Below are 20597 nucleotides of genomic sequence, written 5' to 3'. Positions count from 1 at the left end.
AAAATGGGAAACATTGATTATTTAGTCGGTGGTACTGCGGAATTAAAAAGTAGATGCACCAATTCGTAATGGCTGTGATGTATTTGTTGATAAGTCAAGAATAGAGAAGTGATTTCGTCAGTAGTTGGAAAGAGACCAGTTTCGCTTTGGATTGTTCGTTACCCATTGCAGAGACTTATACGTGTGTAAAGCTTGCATGCATATACAACTTACAACCAGAAATTACTTACGAAAATCGCTAGCAGTACGATGTGATAGAAAGAGTTTCGTGATATAAAGTAAATTGCAAAAGCCTGCAGTAAGATTATGTGCATTAACTCAATGTTTAAATACATCCTTGGTCGTGAATTTTTTTTTTCTTTTATTTTCTTGTGGGCCACGCTTCCGTACACTGATGACTACTCCACTTTAACTACTGAAGCTGACATGCCTCTTCTACATATTTGCACCAACTTGAAACCTTACTGAAATTTTATTCTGGTGCAAGAGATGAATCCAAACGCATTGCGCAAAATCACGTTGCTCATGAGGAGTCCTCCTCCAATTTATACTATTGTATAACCAAGGAACTAGGTTAAGGACCTTTCATAGGCTTCGCATTACCATTAGAGTCGTTTCATATAAGTATATTAGCTAATGGTTCTGAAACCGTACATCGTGGTGCTATGAAACATCAAAAGTGGCTAGGTAGCACGGGAAATGATATTGAATGATGAGTTGATTTTTTTTCTAATGACTAGTGCCTGTATTTTTTAGGACAAGACGCAATTTAGAGTAGCCTCTAAACCAGTTAATTACGTACGAAGGTGTTCCATTGAATTGAACCCGGGACCTTGTACATTGAAAACACAGTGTCTATCAGACACCTCTCCAATGGTCTAATGGATAGCACGTATTTGTATTTACATCAATAGAAATGTATTAATATTTTTTTAGAGCTAAGCACAAACCATTTATTTCCACATCTAACACGCATTAAATCCGTTTGATATTCTGATATTTTTTAAACAGCTGTTTCGTAATGTTACATAATTACTTATGTGACATTACTGCTAAGTGTTTCAAGTCTTATTCCGTTGTCAATTTTCAGGAGTTTATCATAAAGTGGTAGAATTTGTCCTTACTGGCATCCCTGGTTTCTTGAGACTCCAGTAAAAGTCTTACCTGTTTCTTTAAGAAAAGTGACAGGACAAAATCTTTACTTCCTATCGCAAAAATCTGATGCAACTGATTTGAAAATGAACATGGGAATTTTGTTTAGCATTCTTTACCACTCTTCTATATTTTGGGTTCGTGGAAGTCAGACTTGACGTTGGCGTGTGACTCTTGTAATCGTTAAATTACCGTTAAGATTGATAATATTTGTTTAATCCTTAACTTCGACATTTATAATATGGCGAGGTACGAGCTATACAAATTCGCAAATGGGGTAAAATACGTTTCTCTGTAAACAAGATAACTTTTTACCTGTAACAACTAGAGGATTCAGATTTGGTATATAGATACCTTAGGTCGATACTGAGATCCAATAACCGAACCAACCATCTACTATCACTCTTAAGGCCAAATTATTGAAAAAAGTTCTAAAATCTATAGAAAGATAAGTATCTGTGACCTTAAAAGGATATGTGTAAGCAAGTGACGCACACTTACCTGCACAACGTACAAACACCCATGGGACACATTGAAGAGTAGGAAAATTATTTTTCTAGGACATCACTATTTGTGCTTGAAAAGTTTTTTTTTTTTTTAATTTTTTTTATGTAGTATCAAATATTAATAACGGCTTACAATAACATAAATATAACGGACGATTTTCAAGTTAACAAATATTATACACATTCACTAAGGAATATAAAAGCATCTTGCTAATAGTTGTATCACTACAAATTTGTGTCATTATCTGGAGACGATACTGATATATCTGGTTATCATTTAGTGAGAAACAGTGGCGGAGCCAAGGGTGGGCCAGGCCCCCTTGCTCAAAATCTTGGCCCCCCTAGCGCCCCCCCCCCCCTGACACAGAGTGATACTGCTATAGGCCGACAAACGGTGAGTTAATAGTGGCCGCAAGTTAACTACTACCGAAACATATCTCGACAACAAAGTTACCAACTGCAGAATATCGTATGTTGCAATAGTCGGCGTTCCGTGCAAAAATCTTCAGGCTCCTTTTTGTTTGTAGCACAGCAAGATCTAATGTATCTAAATCTGTAAGGTGCATGCATTGACCTCAGCATCTGAACGTTCCTTTTAACCTCTGTCCCTTATCTGATTGTCTTATTTGTTTTCGAAAAAAAAAAGTCTGCATTCTGATTTGCTTCAATGTTGAAAGTCATACTAAATTAAGAGATTCTTACTTACAAATAGCATGCACTGCAGTGAAACATTACACTTGTGTTGGACGAAAGAAGTCTTTGTACACTAAGTAATTAATTTCCATCGATTATGGCGACATAGAACAAATGCATAGCATCCATTAAATAATTTGGTATTATTATTATTATTATTATTATTATTATTATTATTATTATTATTATTATTATTATTATTATTATTATTATTATTATTATTAAATAATATCGAGAGGTTTTGTTTAATATACAGTAAAAAAAGAGAAGAAGTTTTTATTATTTCTGTCATTCTCTCTGCTGTTCGTATCCCAATAGTTCGAGAAAATTAAGATACTGAATACTACCAACACCTACTATTTGCTACTGGTACTGGTTCTCCTTCTCGTCTACCTTCTGGTCTTGTCTGTAGTACGTCAAATTTCCTAACGCTATTGGCCGTGGCAACTAAGTAGAAACCTTCTGCTGCGATGTTAATAAGCGATACTAGCGATCTCCAAGGAAAACGCAGTCCGCGCTTGGTGGACCTATTCTACTAACTAAAGCCTGAGGAAATGAGGCTAACAAAAATCAGTGGTTCTTTATAAATAAATCTTTCAGAAGTATTTTCTTTTAAACTATTTTAACTGTAGCTTAATCCCAAAACTGCTACTACTAGAGAAATTCCGAAATTTATCACAGGGAGAGTGCTACAATCTCCTGATTACTAACCATCAGGTAAGATACCGAGATGATACAACTTGGTCGCGGCAGTAATGGTGTTTTGTGTAAAAGTGTAGTTACTCCCATGACCAGGTAGCATCATCCTGTTATCTGATGTTTGTGGGACTGGTTTACAGATATTCCATTCAGTAAATTCAGTCAGTGAATACCAATTTTTATCACAGATTTATATTAATTCTGCGTCAAAATGTGCATTTCTGAGAAAACTACATTCTTGGAATTTTTTAGAACAGCAAATCAGTGATGACATGGATTCTCAACAGGATATACTAATTAATGCCCCTCCTTCAAATCTAATCTCAAAACTTACAATATTAATTTAGCATCGACTACAGGATAGTAGAGTTATTTCAACTACATTTGAATTTATTTTAAGGCTTTCAAACATCCGAGACTCAGAGGATAGAAATAAGGGAAATTAGTCAATAGAGCCACCGAGGAAGAATCTTGGTAATCTCCTCAGTTGAAATATTTATCCACGAGGGATCAATCACACCATCTTCCGAATCTTAAGTTGATGTTCTATCGCTGAGCTTTGGCCATTAGGTGTGGGTGTGAAGTGTTTGTGTATTTGAATACACGTCAAATTCTACAAAGTAGTGAAGGTAAACAAACGAAAGAAAGAAAAGGACCACGTATACTTCTTTTGCTGTAATGGGTCCCGATTTATATGTCTGTTCTAACACTGTTTGATATTAGGGAAAGAAAAACATATTCCTCTTTTTGCTTCAAAGAGTGCTCACTTCATTATTTTAATAACGTAAAGGCACATTCATTACTCTGTTTTAGAGCTCAAGGGTAAAAGTAGCCAAAAGTAATTGAACTACGGCCAGTTCAAAACAAGATCCTGGAACCGGGGCAGTTGCCCGGGCGCCAGCAAATTAATGTGTGTTTATTGGTGTGGATGTAGATGAAAGGGGTACTAATCGCAAAATTTGCCCTGGGCACCAAATGTCTAGTTTCGTCACTGATTAGGCTACCATTTTTTAGAGCGTGAAATTTTGACATTTTTCTGAAATATTAAGAATGTATGATAATTATTGGGAGTTTACTTTAGAGTGAAACATAAGCTTCAAGAGCAAGGCTTATAATTTAAAGTGGGGTGGAACGGCAAATCACTGTCCTGTTAGAGTTCAGTTCCTGTTTCTGTGCGACGTTTGTCTCGTAAGCACTTTTGTCCTCGTACATCACATTTTACTTTATTACTAGCTGAACCTGCGCCCTCTACACAGCGCATCATTCACATATGAGCATGAATCTCCTTGTTATTCTTCACATCTGTACATGTCCCTTTGCAGACACAAGTAAAAGACGTCTTCATAAAAATCGGCAAGAGATACCGTAAAGGGGAGATTTTTTTCGATTACTGGAATCAATTGGCTAAGGATAGACGTCAGTGGAGAGTTTCTGTAAACGCAGCATTGAACCTCCGGGTTCCATAGGCCATAGAGTTAGTTAGCTTATGTATTTGTTTATTACATACTGCATGCAATAAGAAAGAAAATACTCTTCATACATGAATTAAAACCTCCAATCGGAAGTAGGATCAAATCTTGCAAACGGTTTGAGATATTGTAAAAATATCTGAATATGTGGTCTGGATTCACTTGTGGTCTGGAGAATATGACTCAACGAACAACATTCGAACAAAGTTATCAAGAATATTTGTGGATATGCATAGAAAATGGTCCTGAAATTCCAGAGCCGGAAATAGATAGGCTAGAGGGGTTCCTCGTGGAAACGAATTAGACATTCCCCATCGAAATATCACAAATTCATTTTGGATGAATCTCTTCCTTCATTGGAGGAAGAAAACGAATTTTCTAAAGATAATATACTAAGAGACATTTTTCTGCCTACTATTGATAAAGCAATCACTGAGACGGAAAAACGCTTTGGATCATGTAGCAAAATCATTAGATCAGTCACCACTCTACATCCAAAAGGTGAAAACTTGCTAAATTACAACATTGTGGAGCATATGGCCCAGTATTATGAAAGTGATCTGGAAATAATTAAATGTAAACTCAAAATCCTCCCAAACACAATTAAGTTGTATGAAGTCGAGAGAAAACCAAAGTTGATTCCTTGATGAATTTCGTTGATCTTTGCGTCTACAAAAACGCATTCCTAGAAACCAACAAGTTAGATATAATCTCTGCGACTATGTCAGTTTTTAGTGCTACATGTGAAAGGCCATTCTCATGTTTGAAAAGATTAAAGATATATAGGCAACTCAATGACTGGTGATAGGTTGAAAAAGTTAAGATTACTTTATATTGAAGAAAATTGCTAAATCGTTAGATCTTGAAGAAGTTGATAAGTTTGCTGCTGCCCACAAGAATAGAAAGATCCTCTTTTAAGTAGAGGCATGAACCTCTAAGTTATTTTCTTGACCTGTAAAAGTGTATTTCTCTGCTTTCACTTAAATCTACCAGCCACACACATTTTAAATGCAGCGATAAATTACTACTTACTTATATTGGAAATCAATTGTATTAATGTATCCTAGTTGTTTGAAGTAGTAAGTTTATACATTCTCACCGTAAAAGAGTAAAATCATGAACAACAAGGATGAAAACATTTACTTTGAAAACACACACACACACACACACATATATATATATATATATATATATATATATATATATATATATATATATATATATATATATATATATATATATATAAAATATGTGTGTGTGTGTGTGTGTGTGTGTGTGAAAAATTCATTCATTGGAGATGGCCCCCTCAAAATTTTCTTGGGCCCTTCATTGGCTCCCCTGAGAAAAATTCTAGTTACGCTACTGGTGAGAAAGGTATTTCGCGACCAGTAGCTAAAAAAGTTGCGAAAGGGACACAATGTCCCACAATCTATTGCGTTATGTTGCCATCTGTTTGTATAAGAGCTCAGTGAGTTGAGGGACAGGTACTCGAAGTCTTGCTGTGTGATACAATTTGTGAATTAGTTGCTTCAATCTTTCGATGCGTGTTATCTGGCATACCATACGAGTCGATTATTCCAACTCTATAATGTCCTTGATTCCAAAAACTTAAATAAAAGTGTCCATCATCGGCATAAAGGAAGAAGATCAACTGTGAGTGGAGCATCCTTTCATCACAATATTGATGTATGTCACCGTACTCGAATGTCGAAACATTGTACAGCTTCATGAGCAAAACGTCGTCGAAGACAGAATAAATACTATAGGGCAGAGTGAAAATGGTCGGCCCATTATTCGAATGTTTGTTATCGTTTATGTATCCGCTCAACATATAAATATCGATCACAGAAGCTGACACGTCCCGGTTTGAATCCAAGAAAGGCAAAACCTCTGAAATTGAAGGAGCTACTCTTAGGTCGTCATGAAATTTGAATTCTCTGGCAGATATAATTGCTGTGAGGATTGAGTCGTATTGAGCAGATGTCCGGCGTGTTGTGCGGATACCGGCTTTTTCTACATAAGAGTAGGAATCTACTAATTTGTGTGTTTCGGCATTATATTTATTACTAATATCCATTTTTTTCATAGAAGTTCTTATTTCTATATTTTCCTCAATTAGTTTAATCTTTTTGCGGGTCGTAGTGCATGTTTTGTCTGTCTTTTTCTTGGTTTTGAGTGTTTGTCTCGGTGTTTGCACCGGAACTCATATCTATCAGTCGGATATTAAGGATTAAAAATCCTAAACTTTCTTCATATTAGGAATCTCGCCATCCTCGTTCCACGAGAGCCTAATGTAGCTGATGATTTTTCAGTTCCCTTGAATTAATTTCTGCCCCAAATGTATTTCTTCGTATTTATTGAAACAAGCGTTAATTGTACTTCTTTTATTCGACTTAGCCGAGATTTGTGTGTATATCTCTGCTCAACTCTCATAAATTTAAGCGATTTTAATTTAACTTAATATATATATGCTTATATTCTAGTAAACCCACGTAAAAGATTATTCAAATTTAACATAATCTACAGTGTGTCCGTAAAGTTGCGCAACCCAGAGTTTGCGTATATCTTTTGATGTAAGAACGATAAAGACCTGAGACCAGAAACAAATGTAAGCATGTTCTATGTAGATATTTTCGAGATCATGACCAATGCTGGAACTTGTAATGTTTTTCTGTAGTAACGAAAGAAATTACCGTAAGTGTAAAACAAGAAGTTCGCAAAATGAAGAAAATCAATATTCAGTTGCAGAAAAACTGATTTCTTGCGGGTGAATTCCTGTGTATATGTACAGTATGCACCAACGTTTATCCATTGGTGCGAAAATGTGACAAGGTTGATGCAGTGTTGCCGTATAAAAAGGCTAATGCATTTTTGACAAACTCGGCCTCTGGCAACACTGTTGTCGTAAAATTACTGCAACATGTGTGTTTTAAGTTAATTAATGATAAGCAATGAGACTTTGCATATAACTGGTAACATGAATTTTTATGCAAAAATTTGCCATAAATTTGCGAAATCATCCAGCATTGGTCATGATTTCGAAAATATCTACATAGAACATGCTTACATTTGTTTCAAGTGTCAGGTCTTTATCATTTTTAGATCAAAATATATGCGCAATCAAACTTTGAGTTGTGCAACTTTACGGACATAACTGGGCTAATGTTGTCCAGACGACCCTTGGATAATCGGAGCTCATATAATAGACTTTTTTGTAAAATGCAAGGCAGTACTGTATAATAGAGGGTATATAGAGGAATCATTTAGGGAGGGTAGGGGAAGAGAAATTGTTTGAGAAACACATACTTTCTAACAATATTTACACTAATAAAATAAAAAAAAAAAACAAAAAAAACGTGGAGCTGTTATGTTGGTGAGCAAAGTTTCGCAAAATCTGAAATTTATGCTTCTGGCGTGAGATACGGTATAGTGAGTATGCCAATATTAATCGGTATACAACACTTTGGTCCTTCTAGTGTAAGCTGAAATGCAAAACAATCAAATGCAAAAATTGAGAGAGTACATATTCACAATACAGTACTCTTCAAAATCGTGAAATAGTCCTGAAGTTTCGAAGATGATTCTTGACAGCAGTAAACATGGTTGTGGAGCTGTTCCATTATTACGGGCGGGGCGAGAAGATTTATAAGGAAGGAAAACTGTAGAAGGACTAACTAGATCTCCCGAATACGATAGTGAGAGCGGGTCGATAGTCGTGCCGGTTGGGGGTCGTTTCGTCCAAAGCACATTTCATTCAGAGACATTCAGTGCAAGCACATTTGGTCCAAAAGACATTTCGCCCAAAGGACATTTCGTCCAAAAGACAATTGGTCCAAAGGACATTTCGTCCAAGAAACACTTCGTCCAGGGTTGTTTAGTTCAAAGCACATTTCGTCCGAATGGCATTTGTTCCGGTAACGCTTGGGGTCCGGAGTTTGTTTCTATTAGAAGAGTAAAAGTGATTCCTATAACATTATGACTCAGTAGCTTCTTATTTCTGAAGGAAATTTGAAATGGAGATTTATTCCGCAATTTTCATTTCGATAGAACAAATATATGCTGAGCTATTCAGAAAAAAGGTAAACGCCTGAAAACAAAATGGCCACCTTTCTTTGCTTTCATTAATAATTTTACAAAAATAGAGTTTTAGCTTCCCAGAAATACAGTTGTAGCTTCGTTGGTTAAGGAATTTACCACCTCCCGAAATGATCAACAACACTTTGAAGAAGAAACTCCCCCTTCATTTGAGGACAACAATTCCTCCTCATGGTCATGGGAAAGAATTTTTCTATTTGGTTTGATACTTTGCAATGGATATCTTAAATGTACTGTACCGTACCGAGAAAATTAATATGAAAGCTAAAGTATATACTGTATTTGCATGAGGAATAACACTGAAATAAAAATACGAGAAAAGTGAACAATTCTAGTTTGTCATACAACTCACTAATTATGTAGAAACGTCTGCCGAAGTTACACAGTATCAATAGTCTACGAATAGAAACCAGACTTGTGGTTAACCTGAAAAGATATCTGTATTCTACACGCAATGTTCCAACTTTCTTCCTATATTTGTCAATCACTTATCACAATGTTGCAGCCAAGAATGGGACTGTTTAAGAGTATTATTAACGGTAAGAAGAATATATTTCACACATGTGTGTTTTTCTTTTCTCAGTGTTTCTTCAAAGAAACTTGACACATTATTTTTCAATTTTCTAACACAAGGGTTTGAATACCTAATATTTAACTTACTCAAATTTAAACTCCATTAATTTTAGTTACTGGTACTTATTTTTAAATTATTTCATTCACAACATTAACATTTTAAATGTCATGTTAGCAGTTATTGGAGCAACATACTTCACACTCTAACCTTTCCCTCATTCCTGTTGTTCAGCCATTTTCTTTTCAGGCGTTTACGTTTATTTGAATATCTCAGCATATATTTGTTCCATCGAAATGAAAATTGCGGAATAAATCTCTATTTCAAATTTCCTTTAGAAATAAGAAGCTACTGAGTCGTAATGTTACAGGCATCACTTTTTTACTCTTCTAATAGAAACAAAACCCGGACCCCCAAGCGTTACCGGACCAAATGTCCTTTGGACAAAAATGCCCTTTGAACCAATTTTTTTTTTTGGACGAAATGTCCTTTGGACCAATTGTTTTTTGGACGAAAGAGTAGTCACCGTCGTGCCTGTTAAAGCTTGATGCATGTAACCTCGGAATCGGGCGTTTGAATCTTCATTTTTTTTTTAACTTTTTTTTTCCACTTATTTTTGTTAATTTATACCAATTTACGCGTCTCCCCGGCTTCTGTTCGCATTATCAGGGCCGGATCCAGGACCGGCCCCTTGAGCGGTGGCGAGGGAGATAAATGATTCTCAGTTTTCTTTCTCATCGGACTTTTGGAGTAGTGATGCCTGTTCTCCTGTGGGGCGAAAAGATCGTTCACCATAGATCCGCTTATGTAAACTACAACACGCGTCGTTTAAAACGCGAGTGATTCGCTCTGGAATTTATTCTTATTTTTTATATATTTATTTTTAGAACCACCTCGGTTAACGCGGAACTCGGTTAATCCTGTCTCGGATAACTCGGGTTTACTGTATTTTCGTTAATACTTTCCAACGATTCCATTGTTTGGATTTCAAATTTGCCGTGAATGGAAAGATCAGTTTACTCTACCCCCAAAATTTAAGAAAAACGTTTCATGATACTTCTATTTAAGAATTATTTGAATGTGACTTAATATTGTGTGGATTTTCGCTGAGGCTTTCCCACAATACCATTGGTTAGAGTTAAAATTACTCAGGAACGAGAGGTTTTGGTCCATGATGAGAGTGAATTAATCCTCCATCATTGAAAAACATGTTTCGCTGTAATTGTCGTGAAAATTGTTCAGTCTGTACGTGACGTTTCAGACTTTTCCCCTGTCCCGTGGCATGGAATTAAAATCACGTCAGTTATGAGGGAGTGACTACCCTACCTTGGATTTCAAAATTATTTTCTTTGATAATTTTTGTTAATAAGAATTGGATTTTTCTGCGGTATAGCATATATCTTTTCTGAGGCTTACGAAACAAAGAAGTTGAAATTAATGAATAGAGAGGAGTGAATTTAACTCTACCTCTACGGATGTTAAAAACGTACGTTCCGAAAGAATTTGCAATTTTATGAAACAATGTTGTGCTTTCTTTGAGATTAGCAAGTTAATGTTATTGTTTAGGATTAAAGAGCTGAAGAGATTCATGCCATCTCATAAAGCAGTTAACAATAACGTTACGTATGTTTTCTTTCAGACTTTCTAAGAGGGCCTATATTGATCAACATCACATTAAAATAAAAGACAAATGCTCCTCAGTTTTTAGGTCATATTTCACGGTAACTTCCATTAACAATAAACACATATGTACACTCATGTCCAAAATTATTGTCGCATGTCCATAAATGTATTGTTGTAGGGATATAATTTGATAACGAACTCGCCCGGTATTTCTTATAATGTTAGTATGTATATAGTCAGCAAAGACATGTATGTGGCAAATTTCATGTCAAAAGAGCAGTAAATAAGAACAATAAAACGGAAATAAAACTTTCTTGTCCATTTAACATTTTGTTTTACTCCTTCTAATTTTCGTATTTATAATACTTATATTATGAAATTTACCACATACATACCTTTCCCGATTATACACAATGTATCAGTATTAAAATTACCTTGCAAAATCATTATCAAATTATATTCTTACAAGAAGACAGTTATAGATATGCGACAATAATTTTGGACATGAGTGTACATTCATAATTATAAATCATGTAACAAGCCATGTGGTTTTTTGGAGGCTTAAGAATTACTTGTGCTGGTTGGAATTGAAGTTTGTTAACTGTCGTTCGGAACGTGTATGCTTTATTTCCTACTAGAATTCTATTTTGGTCCACTTTGCTACGCTACCACGCAGGGTACTCTCCGCTTTGGTACATGTCAGATCGCTAAATTTACTTCACAAGTTTCCCTTAAGAGTATCTTTTTCAGCTGAGGCTGGTGGCATTGCCCTATAATCTAACTCTCTTGAAGGTGAGAATTTGGTGGGAATGACCATCACTATGAGAGTTGATCGTGCAGATGGTATTTGCACCAGATTCAAGCCTACGTTAATAGTAGGTTCCGTTTTTCGTAACCACTGCTGTTGATTCTAGACTAATTTAATGGTTCGTACTTCAATAAATTCAAGTACAGGGATTTGAATTCATCAATTTGTCATTTGGTAGTTTTAACTGTGTAGATTGTAGTATCATGAATGTAGTGTACTTTCTACTAATGTGCCTCAACATTCACGTTCAAGTCTCCAATTTTGGCTGGTCCTGAAAGTAAAAGTAATAATTGTGCGAGGTTTCTTTGCCAAAGCCGAAAATTCACTTTGACTTAGAGAAGGTGGAAAACTACTGTGAGTGGCGGATTTTCTTGAAAGGTATCACAGTTGCAGGGACATAGAATCCCGTAATTTTCGCAGCATGAAACACTGTCTAAACCGGAGGGCATGGAATGGTTACCAAAGGTGTCCGTATTCTTCAAGAGAATGTTCCAGCTTAACTCGCATGTAGCCAGAGAGAATCACGATCCTGCCCGCACATAATCCTTCTCATCCCCGTACACTGCTGACCCTAAACCATCTGACTCTTGTCTTCCCAACGATGGATTCATTATTGAAGAAGAAATTTCCAAGACAATAGAACGCTGGTTTCTAAGGTGAAGCCATGACTTCTGGCACAATCCTGCGAACTTCTACAAACAAAATCTCTACAAGTGCAGATAGCGATGGGAAAAGTGTGTGGCATTGGCTACATCGAGAGTAACTATCTGTACCAAATTTCGTTTATCTCAATCAGCGGTAAGTAGGTCAGGGAAGTCTTTAATTAACGCCCCTCTTATTTTGTGGTTATAATCAAATACTTGTATTGTCTGCAGCACAACAGAATGAAAATGCTTTCGAAATTAATAAAGTAAAATATGTACCAATAGAAATTTAATGGTAATTAAATTCATTGGTATACAAAAGTTTATTTATTAATATTACAAAAGCTATCCTAAATCCAGGGGTGTAGCCAGCAGGTTTATGTAGGAGGGGCCCGTCGTTTTTGAGGGGGGGGGGGGCAGCCACAAAGCCAAAAGAAATTATGTTGCAGCTAGTGTTTTTGAGGCTTGAAAAAACCGGCAAACTTTGGTTTCCTTCCGGGAAACTAAAAAACACTGGTTTCTAGATTATGATTATTATTATTATTATTTGCTTTTTGTGCATAAATTATATTCAAGGTAGTTTTTATTATGTTTAACCAATAATTACTGTCCCTGACCAAACGTTATACTTTTGTGCATAACAATTTTAGTTTAAGTCCTTGTACACAGAACCTATCTACATAAGGCTGATTTTCTTTGAAATTTCACTTATTTTCTTAAAGATTTCCTGACAAAAGTAATTATTTATTATTCGTGACTTTAAAAAAAAAATATTTTATTAATATATGTGTCTTATTTCCTGTTCTAGGGGCCGTCCACATATTACCTAACGCTATTTTTGACCAATTTTTACCCCCTTCCCCTGCTTGTCACACTTCGTAACGCAAGGCCGACCCTTCCCCTTTGTTACGTAACACTTTTTGATCTTTGTTTTTTCATTATTTTGATTATTTTAGGGGTTATTGCAATAAAAAAACTATTTTTAATGGTAGAACTTTTTATTACAAAATACTTATATTATTGTGAATATATTTGTAGCATTTTTCGCCGACAAACCAAAGTATTAGAAGATGGTAGACTCGTAATAATCTTTTATCTACATAAGGTTGTTTAATTAACCAGTCCTAATTCTTCAAAACTCCTTAAGGAGATCGCACCCATCATTTTAGGTCACTAGTGATTGGCAAGGAGAAAGTACTGCGGAAGATGCAGTTAAAACAGGATTTAAAGAAATAACATCGACCTCTCCTTCCGAGATACAGGGTGCTTCGTGCATTTGAAGTTCGCCAGTGTTAACGATGCAGAGCTCTGTTCCACGTCGACCACAGATTCAAAGTGGTTACACACATGAAGGAGCAGGGACATCTCGTTTATAAACAAGCTTTCGAGCATCTTCTTTGGACTTCGAACTTCAGTTTACCACTTTACAATTTTTTCCCTAAATTAGTGCGAGAATGCGAATAAACTCGATTTCTTCAGAAATATTCAAATCCAAAAATAATAATAATAAAAGTAGTACGACATTAATATCCGACGAATTAGGTTTTTAATATCTTTAGGTCTGTAAATCGTGCATTGTTCCGTCGCGGAAAATATTTCAAGAAAAAAGTTTCTTCTGTTTCACATGCGAAACTTCTTCGAAGAAAAGAGTGGGTAAGGTTTCGAATCAGGAGTTTTAAATAATATTCTCAGAAATAGCGATACAAGTGGGAACGTGAAGGAATTTTAAAGCGGTGGTTACGATCACTAACAACTAACTCCAGAAAAGCGTGTGACGTAAATGCAATGGTGCGATAGTCGCAAAACGGAGTTTTGTTGTATTGTAATACACACAGGATTCTTCATCAGTCATGCTGGTATCTAGTGCGTCTCCGAATAACTTCTGTATGATTCAATTTATATAGACTATAGTTCGAAACTTTCCGAAATAATGTAATTATTTATTTATCTATATATACAGGGTGAACGTTAACAACGTGTGACATTTCTTTCCTTTACAGCATGTCCGGGAATTCCTCTGTTCCTTTGGGGAATTCCGTGCGCACGCATAGCTGCGTTTCCAAACATGCATTTTTCAACAGAGTAGGTATGACTTTCTAAGTGACATTTTTAACCGTACTCTCTATGATGTATTGTTTTTAAGCTGTTGGCCTCTGAAGTTCATGTTCTCACGCTTTCGACACTCTCACTCCGAAACGGGACAGAAATTTCCATGTTCACTACGACTTTTTTTGCTTCTTGTTAGATGTACTATCACCCGCCCAAATTTGTCCACGTAGTTACCATTCACCCTATATATATATATATATATATATATATATATATATATAATGAAATTACTACATTTGTAACAACTCTTGAGCCACCCGACTGATTTCGATTAAATTTTCAACGTAGATGAGGTTCTGGAATGGTTTTTATAGCTTCACTTTGAAGGTGCACTTTGAAGAAAAGCGGAAGATATACAAAAATGATCGAAAATGACCAATATTAATGTTGAATCATAGTTTTCGGAGTGGCTGATATGAACAGTGCCACTTCCGATGCCATTTAAATCAAAATTCAGTCCCCATTAGTATTCCTAAGGGGAATGGTGACATGTAAAAATAATTGAAAATTACCGATTAATTCAAATCCATACTGAGAAACGTTTTTCATCAAATTTTTCATCTGATATAAATATGTTTTTTTTAAAAAAAAAATACTAGTTACAGCATATAAAAAATGTATTGCAAGCCTACTTACAAATCAGTTTAGTACCATTGTTTTATGGTAGTATTTACAGTATAATGAAATTACTACATTTGTAACAACTCTTGAGCCACCCGACTGATTTCGATTAAATTTTCAACGTAGATGAGGTTCTGGAATGGTTTTTATAGCTTCACTTTGAAGGTGCACTTTGAAGAAAAGCGGAAGATATACAAAAATGATCGAAAATGACCAATATTAATGTTGAATCATAGTTTTCGGAGTGGCTGATATGAACAGTGCCACTTCCGATGCCATTTAAATCAAAATTCAGTCCCCATTAGTATTCCTAAGGGGAATGGTGACATGTAAAAATAATTGAAAATTACCGATTAATTCAAATCCATACTGAGAAACGTTTTTCATCAAATTTTTCATCTGATATAAATATGTTTTTTTTTTAAAAAAAAAATACTAGTTACAGCATATAAAAAATGTATTGCAAGCCTACTTACAAATCAGTTTAGTACCATTGTTTTATGGTAGTATTTACAGTAAATTGTTGAAACGTTTGTCTTCAAAGTGTCCAATATAAATCGCAGTATATTGTGTAATCTGCTGTTAAAAAAAAAAATAATAAATAAAATAAATAAACCATACTCTTTTCCGATTGGGATAAGGAGAAGATACCATACTCTTTTCCGATTGGCATAAGGAGAAGATACCATACTATTTTTCGATTGGTATAGTAAAACTGTATTTTTCCATACTATTTTACCGCAAATTATTAATTATATGTAAACTTTGTTATTTTCAAGTGACTGAAGCGAGGTAATCTTACAATGATGTTTTAAAACCTGGTCATTGGGGGGGGGGGACAGGAAATCATTTGGGGGGACTGGCCCCAATGGGCCCCCCGTGGCTACACCCCTGCCTAAATCAATTATCAGTAGGGATCGTATTTCCGAATAACGCCATGAGGTGACCTGACAACCATGTAGGCATATAACTAAATTCATTGTGTAATCATAAAAATGCGCTGAACGTGTTTAGTTAACTAATCTACGCACTAGCCTTGTGAAGATATGTTAATTTGTACACTCCAGTTATTTTGAGTTCTGAGTATGAACATAGAAACGGAGCAACGTTGTACAATATCATATTGTGTTTATTGGACTCATCGATTGTGGAGGAAGTAAAGGATGTCTTTAAATAAGGATGTTTAAGTGAGAGACCAATATTTCGTTGGCATAAAGTTTTTTTGTCGAATGTTGGAAGTCAGTAGTGGTAATCGCCTACGGTGGTCGGCCGCCAGTGACAGTTACTGAGGTAACCATTGACACAGTTGCGGCCATTGCTAGCGATGATATGAATATTTGTCTGTTCGAACCTTTGAATGATAGATCCACTTTCCTGAAACGTGTATCCATTATATTCTGACCAACTTGAAAATGCAACGAATCTGCTGAACGTGGGTTCCTCGTATGTAGGATATATTAATAATCGAGTGGAAATGTGCAACTTGTGACAGATTGCATGATAATAATTAAGATCTCTTTTTAAGGTCACCAAATGCAATGGGACGGCCATTCTTTCGGCCTGCTAACGAAGCAGAAAAGTGCAATTGGAAGGCAAAAAATTTCCCAAAAGCCAGTGGCAATCTGCTGGCAGTATTCTGTTTATAATACTTTTAAGTCTTGTAATCTCGTTTATTAGCACTTTGTGCATCCGGATGCAGTTATCAACAATGAATATGACTGTTGTGCGCTGCATTCGTTACTGAGTCATATTACAAGAAAACTGTCGGTGTTGAAGACGAGTGGCTATTGCATCAAGATAATGTGCAATTACATATATTCAATGATGCTTAGAAGTTTTTGAAACAAGGAAAAGTACGCGGTCGGCAATTTGTAACTCATACAGAGGTCCAAGTTGCTGTGCAATCTTTCTTCAAAATTGTACTTCAAGAATATCTTAGGAAGACTGTACACACTAACGGCAAGTAAGGGTGCATTGTGTGTCAGCGGTGTAGGCTGTTACTTAGAGGAGGGGAATACGATACTGTTAACGGTAGTGAGTAATTGTAAATTTATACGTAAAATAAATATGTATGGTGTGTTTTTCTTCTAAATAAATGAATAAATTCTGTAACACAGATAATTACTTACCTAAGCTAAAGTACGTTCCAGACAGCTTTATCTTTAGGTAATGATTTGAAGAGATTGCCTCGTGGTACTGTTTGGAAATACGAACACTACTGACAGCTGTTTTCGCATAGTCATTGTGTGAGTCATTTAGATTGAAGTGGTAACACTACTATTATTTGATTGTCGTTTGTCCGGGAGGCAAATGACGAACTTAATGATTCTGGTCAGCGTAGCAATCATGTCTACGTGTTCGTGTTCTCGTATTATGGTGTATGCGACGATGACGATGTTAAAGTCAGGTCCGTGTGATATATTGCCCTAAACAATGTTTACCTATACGGAACAGCGTGTTTTCATCAGGTCTTAGGTATCACGAAGCTAAAATGCACGTCAGATCCACGCAGAATTAAGTGAGGAGTGCACTGACAGTGTTCTGCCTTATCGGTCAATTGCGAATGGGCTGTTACATTCGAGGCAGACAAAAAACATGATGCGGGCCTATTTGACCGGCTACAGAAAAACACCATGTGGAAGCACTGAAAATATAACTCGAAAATGATCAGCGATGGACATCTTATAAACTGGCTAATAAGCTGAATATTTCATCTGAGTCATTGTATCACATGCTAACACAATTGAATCCAAATAGGTACTGTATGTTCTGACGGAGATGCAAAAGTGGCCGGATGAAAATATACACGCTTACACCTTGAACGTTTCGGGTAGGAAGGTATTTGTTTTCTGCACCGCATATTGCAGTCAGTGAAACATGGGGAGGTTCTACGAACCAGACTTGAAACTCCAGCCCCGTGAATAGTGCCACCCGGCGTCCGCACAACCGAAAAAGGTCAAACAAGGGTCAACAACCGTTAAAGTCTTGATAATGTTTTATGGCACGAATACATTATCCTCTCACATAAAATTCCACCAGGGATTACCGTAAATGCTGCATACTGTGCCTGCCTCACCTGCGTCACAATTTCCGGCCAGCATTGCCAAGCTGGACCAATTCACCATCACAACAACATTAAATGCCATACTGCCCATGTGATGGAGACTGGTACGACAATGAGTTGGAAGGTAGTGAAGCATCTGCCATATTCCCCCCTATCAGTCCGAGGTATTTTCATTTGTTACCAAAAATGAATTAATCACTTCAAGGACAACATTTCCGTGATATTCCCAGCATTGTTCGTGCCTTAGAACACACTCTCGAAACTCTCTAAACAAATGGGTTTTTTTTTCAGTGGTATCCAGCTTCTGCATGGTACCTGGAAATGTGTTCACCAGGCAGACACGTATGTAATACATTTCATTTTCATTTCTCAACTGTGTCTTCACTTCACTCGAAATGATCCTCACATATAATAAGATATTTCGTGGTAACGAAAAGCAGTGATTTCAGTGTAAATTTTTATCTGATGATAAGCTTGCATTTATAGACCTGTGTTATTAATGTACATTTTCTTTTTTTTAAAGCATCCGATAAGCCTGATTATGGACTAGAAGAACTTTCCAGCTTAAATGTGAAATCTCGGTTTCAAGTTTTTGAAAAGGTCAGTGATACAAACACAGAACTGGAACGATCAGCAAGTACTGTTAGTGTGAAGAGATCACCTAGTATTTTAAGCAAACTTGCAAGGTAAGGTGATTCTTGTTATTTAAAATTTTCCCCCATTTTTTCTAACATAATTTGTTTGTTGGGAAAAGTTACATTAAAGGTATTTGTTAGGGATGGTCGACATATCGGTTAACCGATTATTTAGACATAATTAGTTGTCAGATTCCGTTATCCAGGTAATTTGATTTTCATTACGGCCACCCCCTACTAACTACTTGTCGTTATGTTGTTAGTATGTTTCAGTGTTCTCATGCAGTCACTTAAATTATTTACTTAAGTAGAAGTGTTTTCAACTTACTCAGATGTCTTTTTTCTTTTTTAATTAAGCTCATTTCCATTTAGGATCTCTGTACCTTTCACGTAGGGTTGAGTGATGCAAATTCATTTCTTGTACACCACTTTAAATATATTTTACAAGATCATGATTATTTAATTAGTAATTATTTTTTTCCGTCATTGTATGTTGTCAGGCTAAAGAAAGAAATGCACGTTTTACAGAGTCGAGAGACAAATAAGAAACTTCGAAGTAATAATACTGCTAAAATACCAATGTATTCATGAACAGATAGCGTCAAGCGAAGTTAATTACTTCACATATACTTCTTAGAGCTAATGTACTAATAAAATTGTATGTAACAATCTTTGGGTCCGATTTCCTACCCTAATCTCGTTATTTATAAATATTTATGTACAAATTACCTATATATTATCACACTAATTATAATGATAAAGTTAGTTAATCGTGATGAGTATAGAATATCACTAATCACCAACACACGTCAGCACATTTCTTTTACGTTTCCAATCTGTTATAAGGAACGATGATATTGCCAGTAGTTGATCCAAATTCAAGCGATGAACATTTAAATTTTGTCCAAGCACAAGTTGAGTGAAGGATTAGAGAATAATCCGTAAACTTCTTGATATTTTGTTTCTTTCATTATCAAGAGTTATGTCTTTGAAAGCATACTTCCGAGGAATAAAATTAAATACTCGACACAATGAATGAAATTGCACATATTATAATTTGATTATCAATTCAACATGTATTTGGATGAAATTTGAATATTTATCTCTTGAATTTGTTTAGTTAATGTGAATATTGTCGGTACTTACAAAAAAACATTGGAAAAATTGGAAAAAATGTTGTGTGATACGTACCTAATAGCGGAGCCTGTTTACTCACCTTGATCATTCATATTCAGTCTAAACGGTATAGTCACATTTTGTTGAAATCTCTTTATAAATTTCATTTGACCACTTACGATTAATTCCGAGCTGTATCAGTTTATAGCTGGTGAATCGATGTAGATTTAATACATCCAAGCAAAGAATACTGAGCATTCTCTGCATTCTTTCTTTCTCACCTGCACCAATAGGATTCAAATGGAGTAGGTTTTTCCGTTAGGCAATTGAATAGAACACCTAGTTTTAGTGAAGGTCGTGGTGGCTTAGTGCTAACTTCTGGTGCTTGGGATTCCTGGTTTGACTTCAACTCGCGTTATATGGGCTTTGCCTACGTACCGTCTTCCTTGGGTATTGGCTCCTAGAATAGTCCCTAAAGAAACAATTGATAACACCCTGGTTCAGAGTTCACGTCCTGTTCAAGCGCAAATTTAGAAAAGTAAAGTGGTACGACGTGGGTGTACGTATGGCAAATAAATAAACTTAGAATATAGCTTTTATGGTTATTATTCTTATCACACGCACTGAAACACTGTTCACTTCGAGGTTTTTCTTTCACTAGTGAATAGTCCGTAAGTATGGAGGTTTGGGTAAAAAAAACAATTTCCGGCGAGGTCTTGTTGTCTTCAAGACCAACACATTTCGAAGAAGAATATAATGCATTTTGCTCACTTATTATTTGTTGTCCGCAGA

The 20597-nt window shown here is 35.8% G+C and overlaps 1 protein-coding gene across 49 annotated transcripts in view; it reads left to right on the top strand.

Moving 5' to 3' along the window:
- Nucleotides 1–20597, top strand: part of LOC145686312 (uncharacterized) — a 955404-nt gene that overhangs the window by 492175 nt on the left and 442632 nt on the right. For all 49 annotated transcript variants that reach the window (XM_081759464.1, XM_081759467.1, XM_081759462.1 and 46 more), the window contains one exon: nucleotides 18578–18740. In XM_081759464.1, the coding sequence (XP_081615590.1) occupies nucleotides 18578–18740 (163 nt within the window). The remainder of the gene's footprint in view (nucleotides 1–18577; nucleotides 18741–20597) is intronic.

This window comes from Thermobia domestica, chromosome 5, assembly GCF_964235325.1.
Source record: "Thermobia domestica chromosome 5, izTheDome1.hap1.1, whole genome shotgun sequence".
Taxonomy (NCBI): domain Eukaryota; kingdom Metazoa; phylum Arthropoda; class Insecta; order Zygentoma; family Lepismatidae; genus Thermobia; species Thermobia domestica.
Note: the sequence above shows the minus strand (reverse complement) of the source record. Positions and strands in the feature narration are given on the sequence as shown.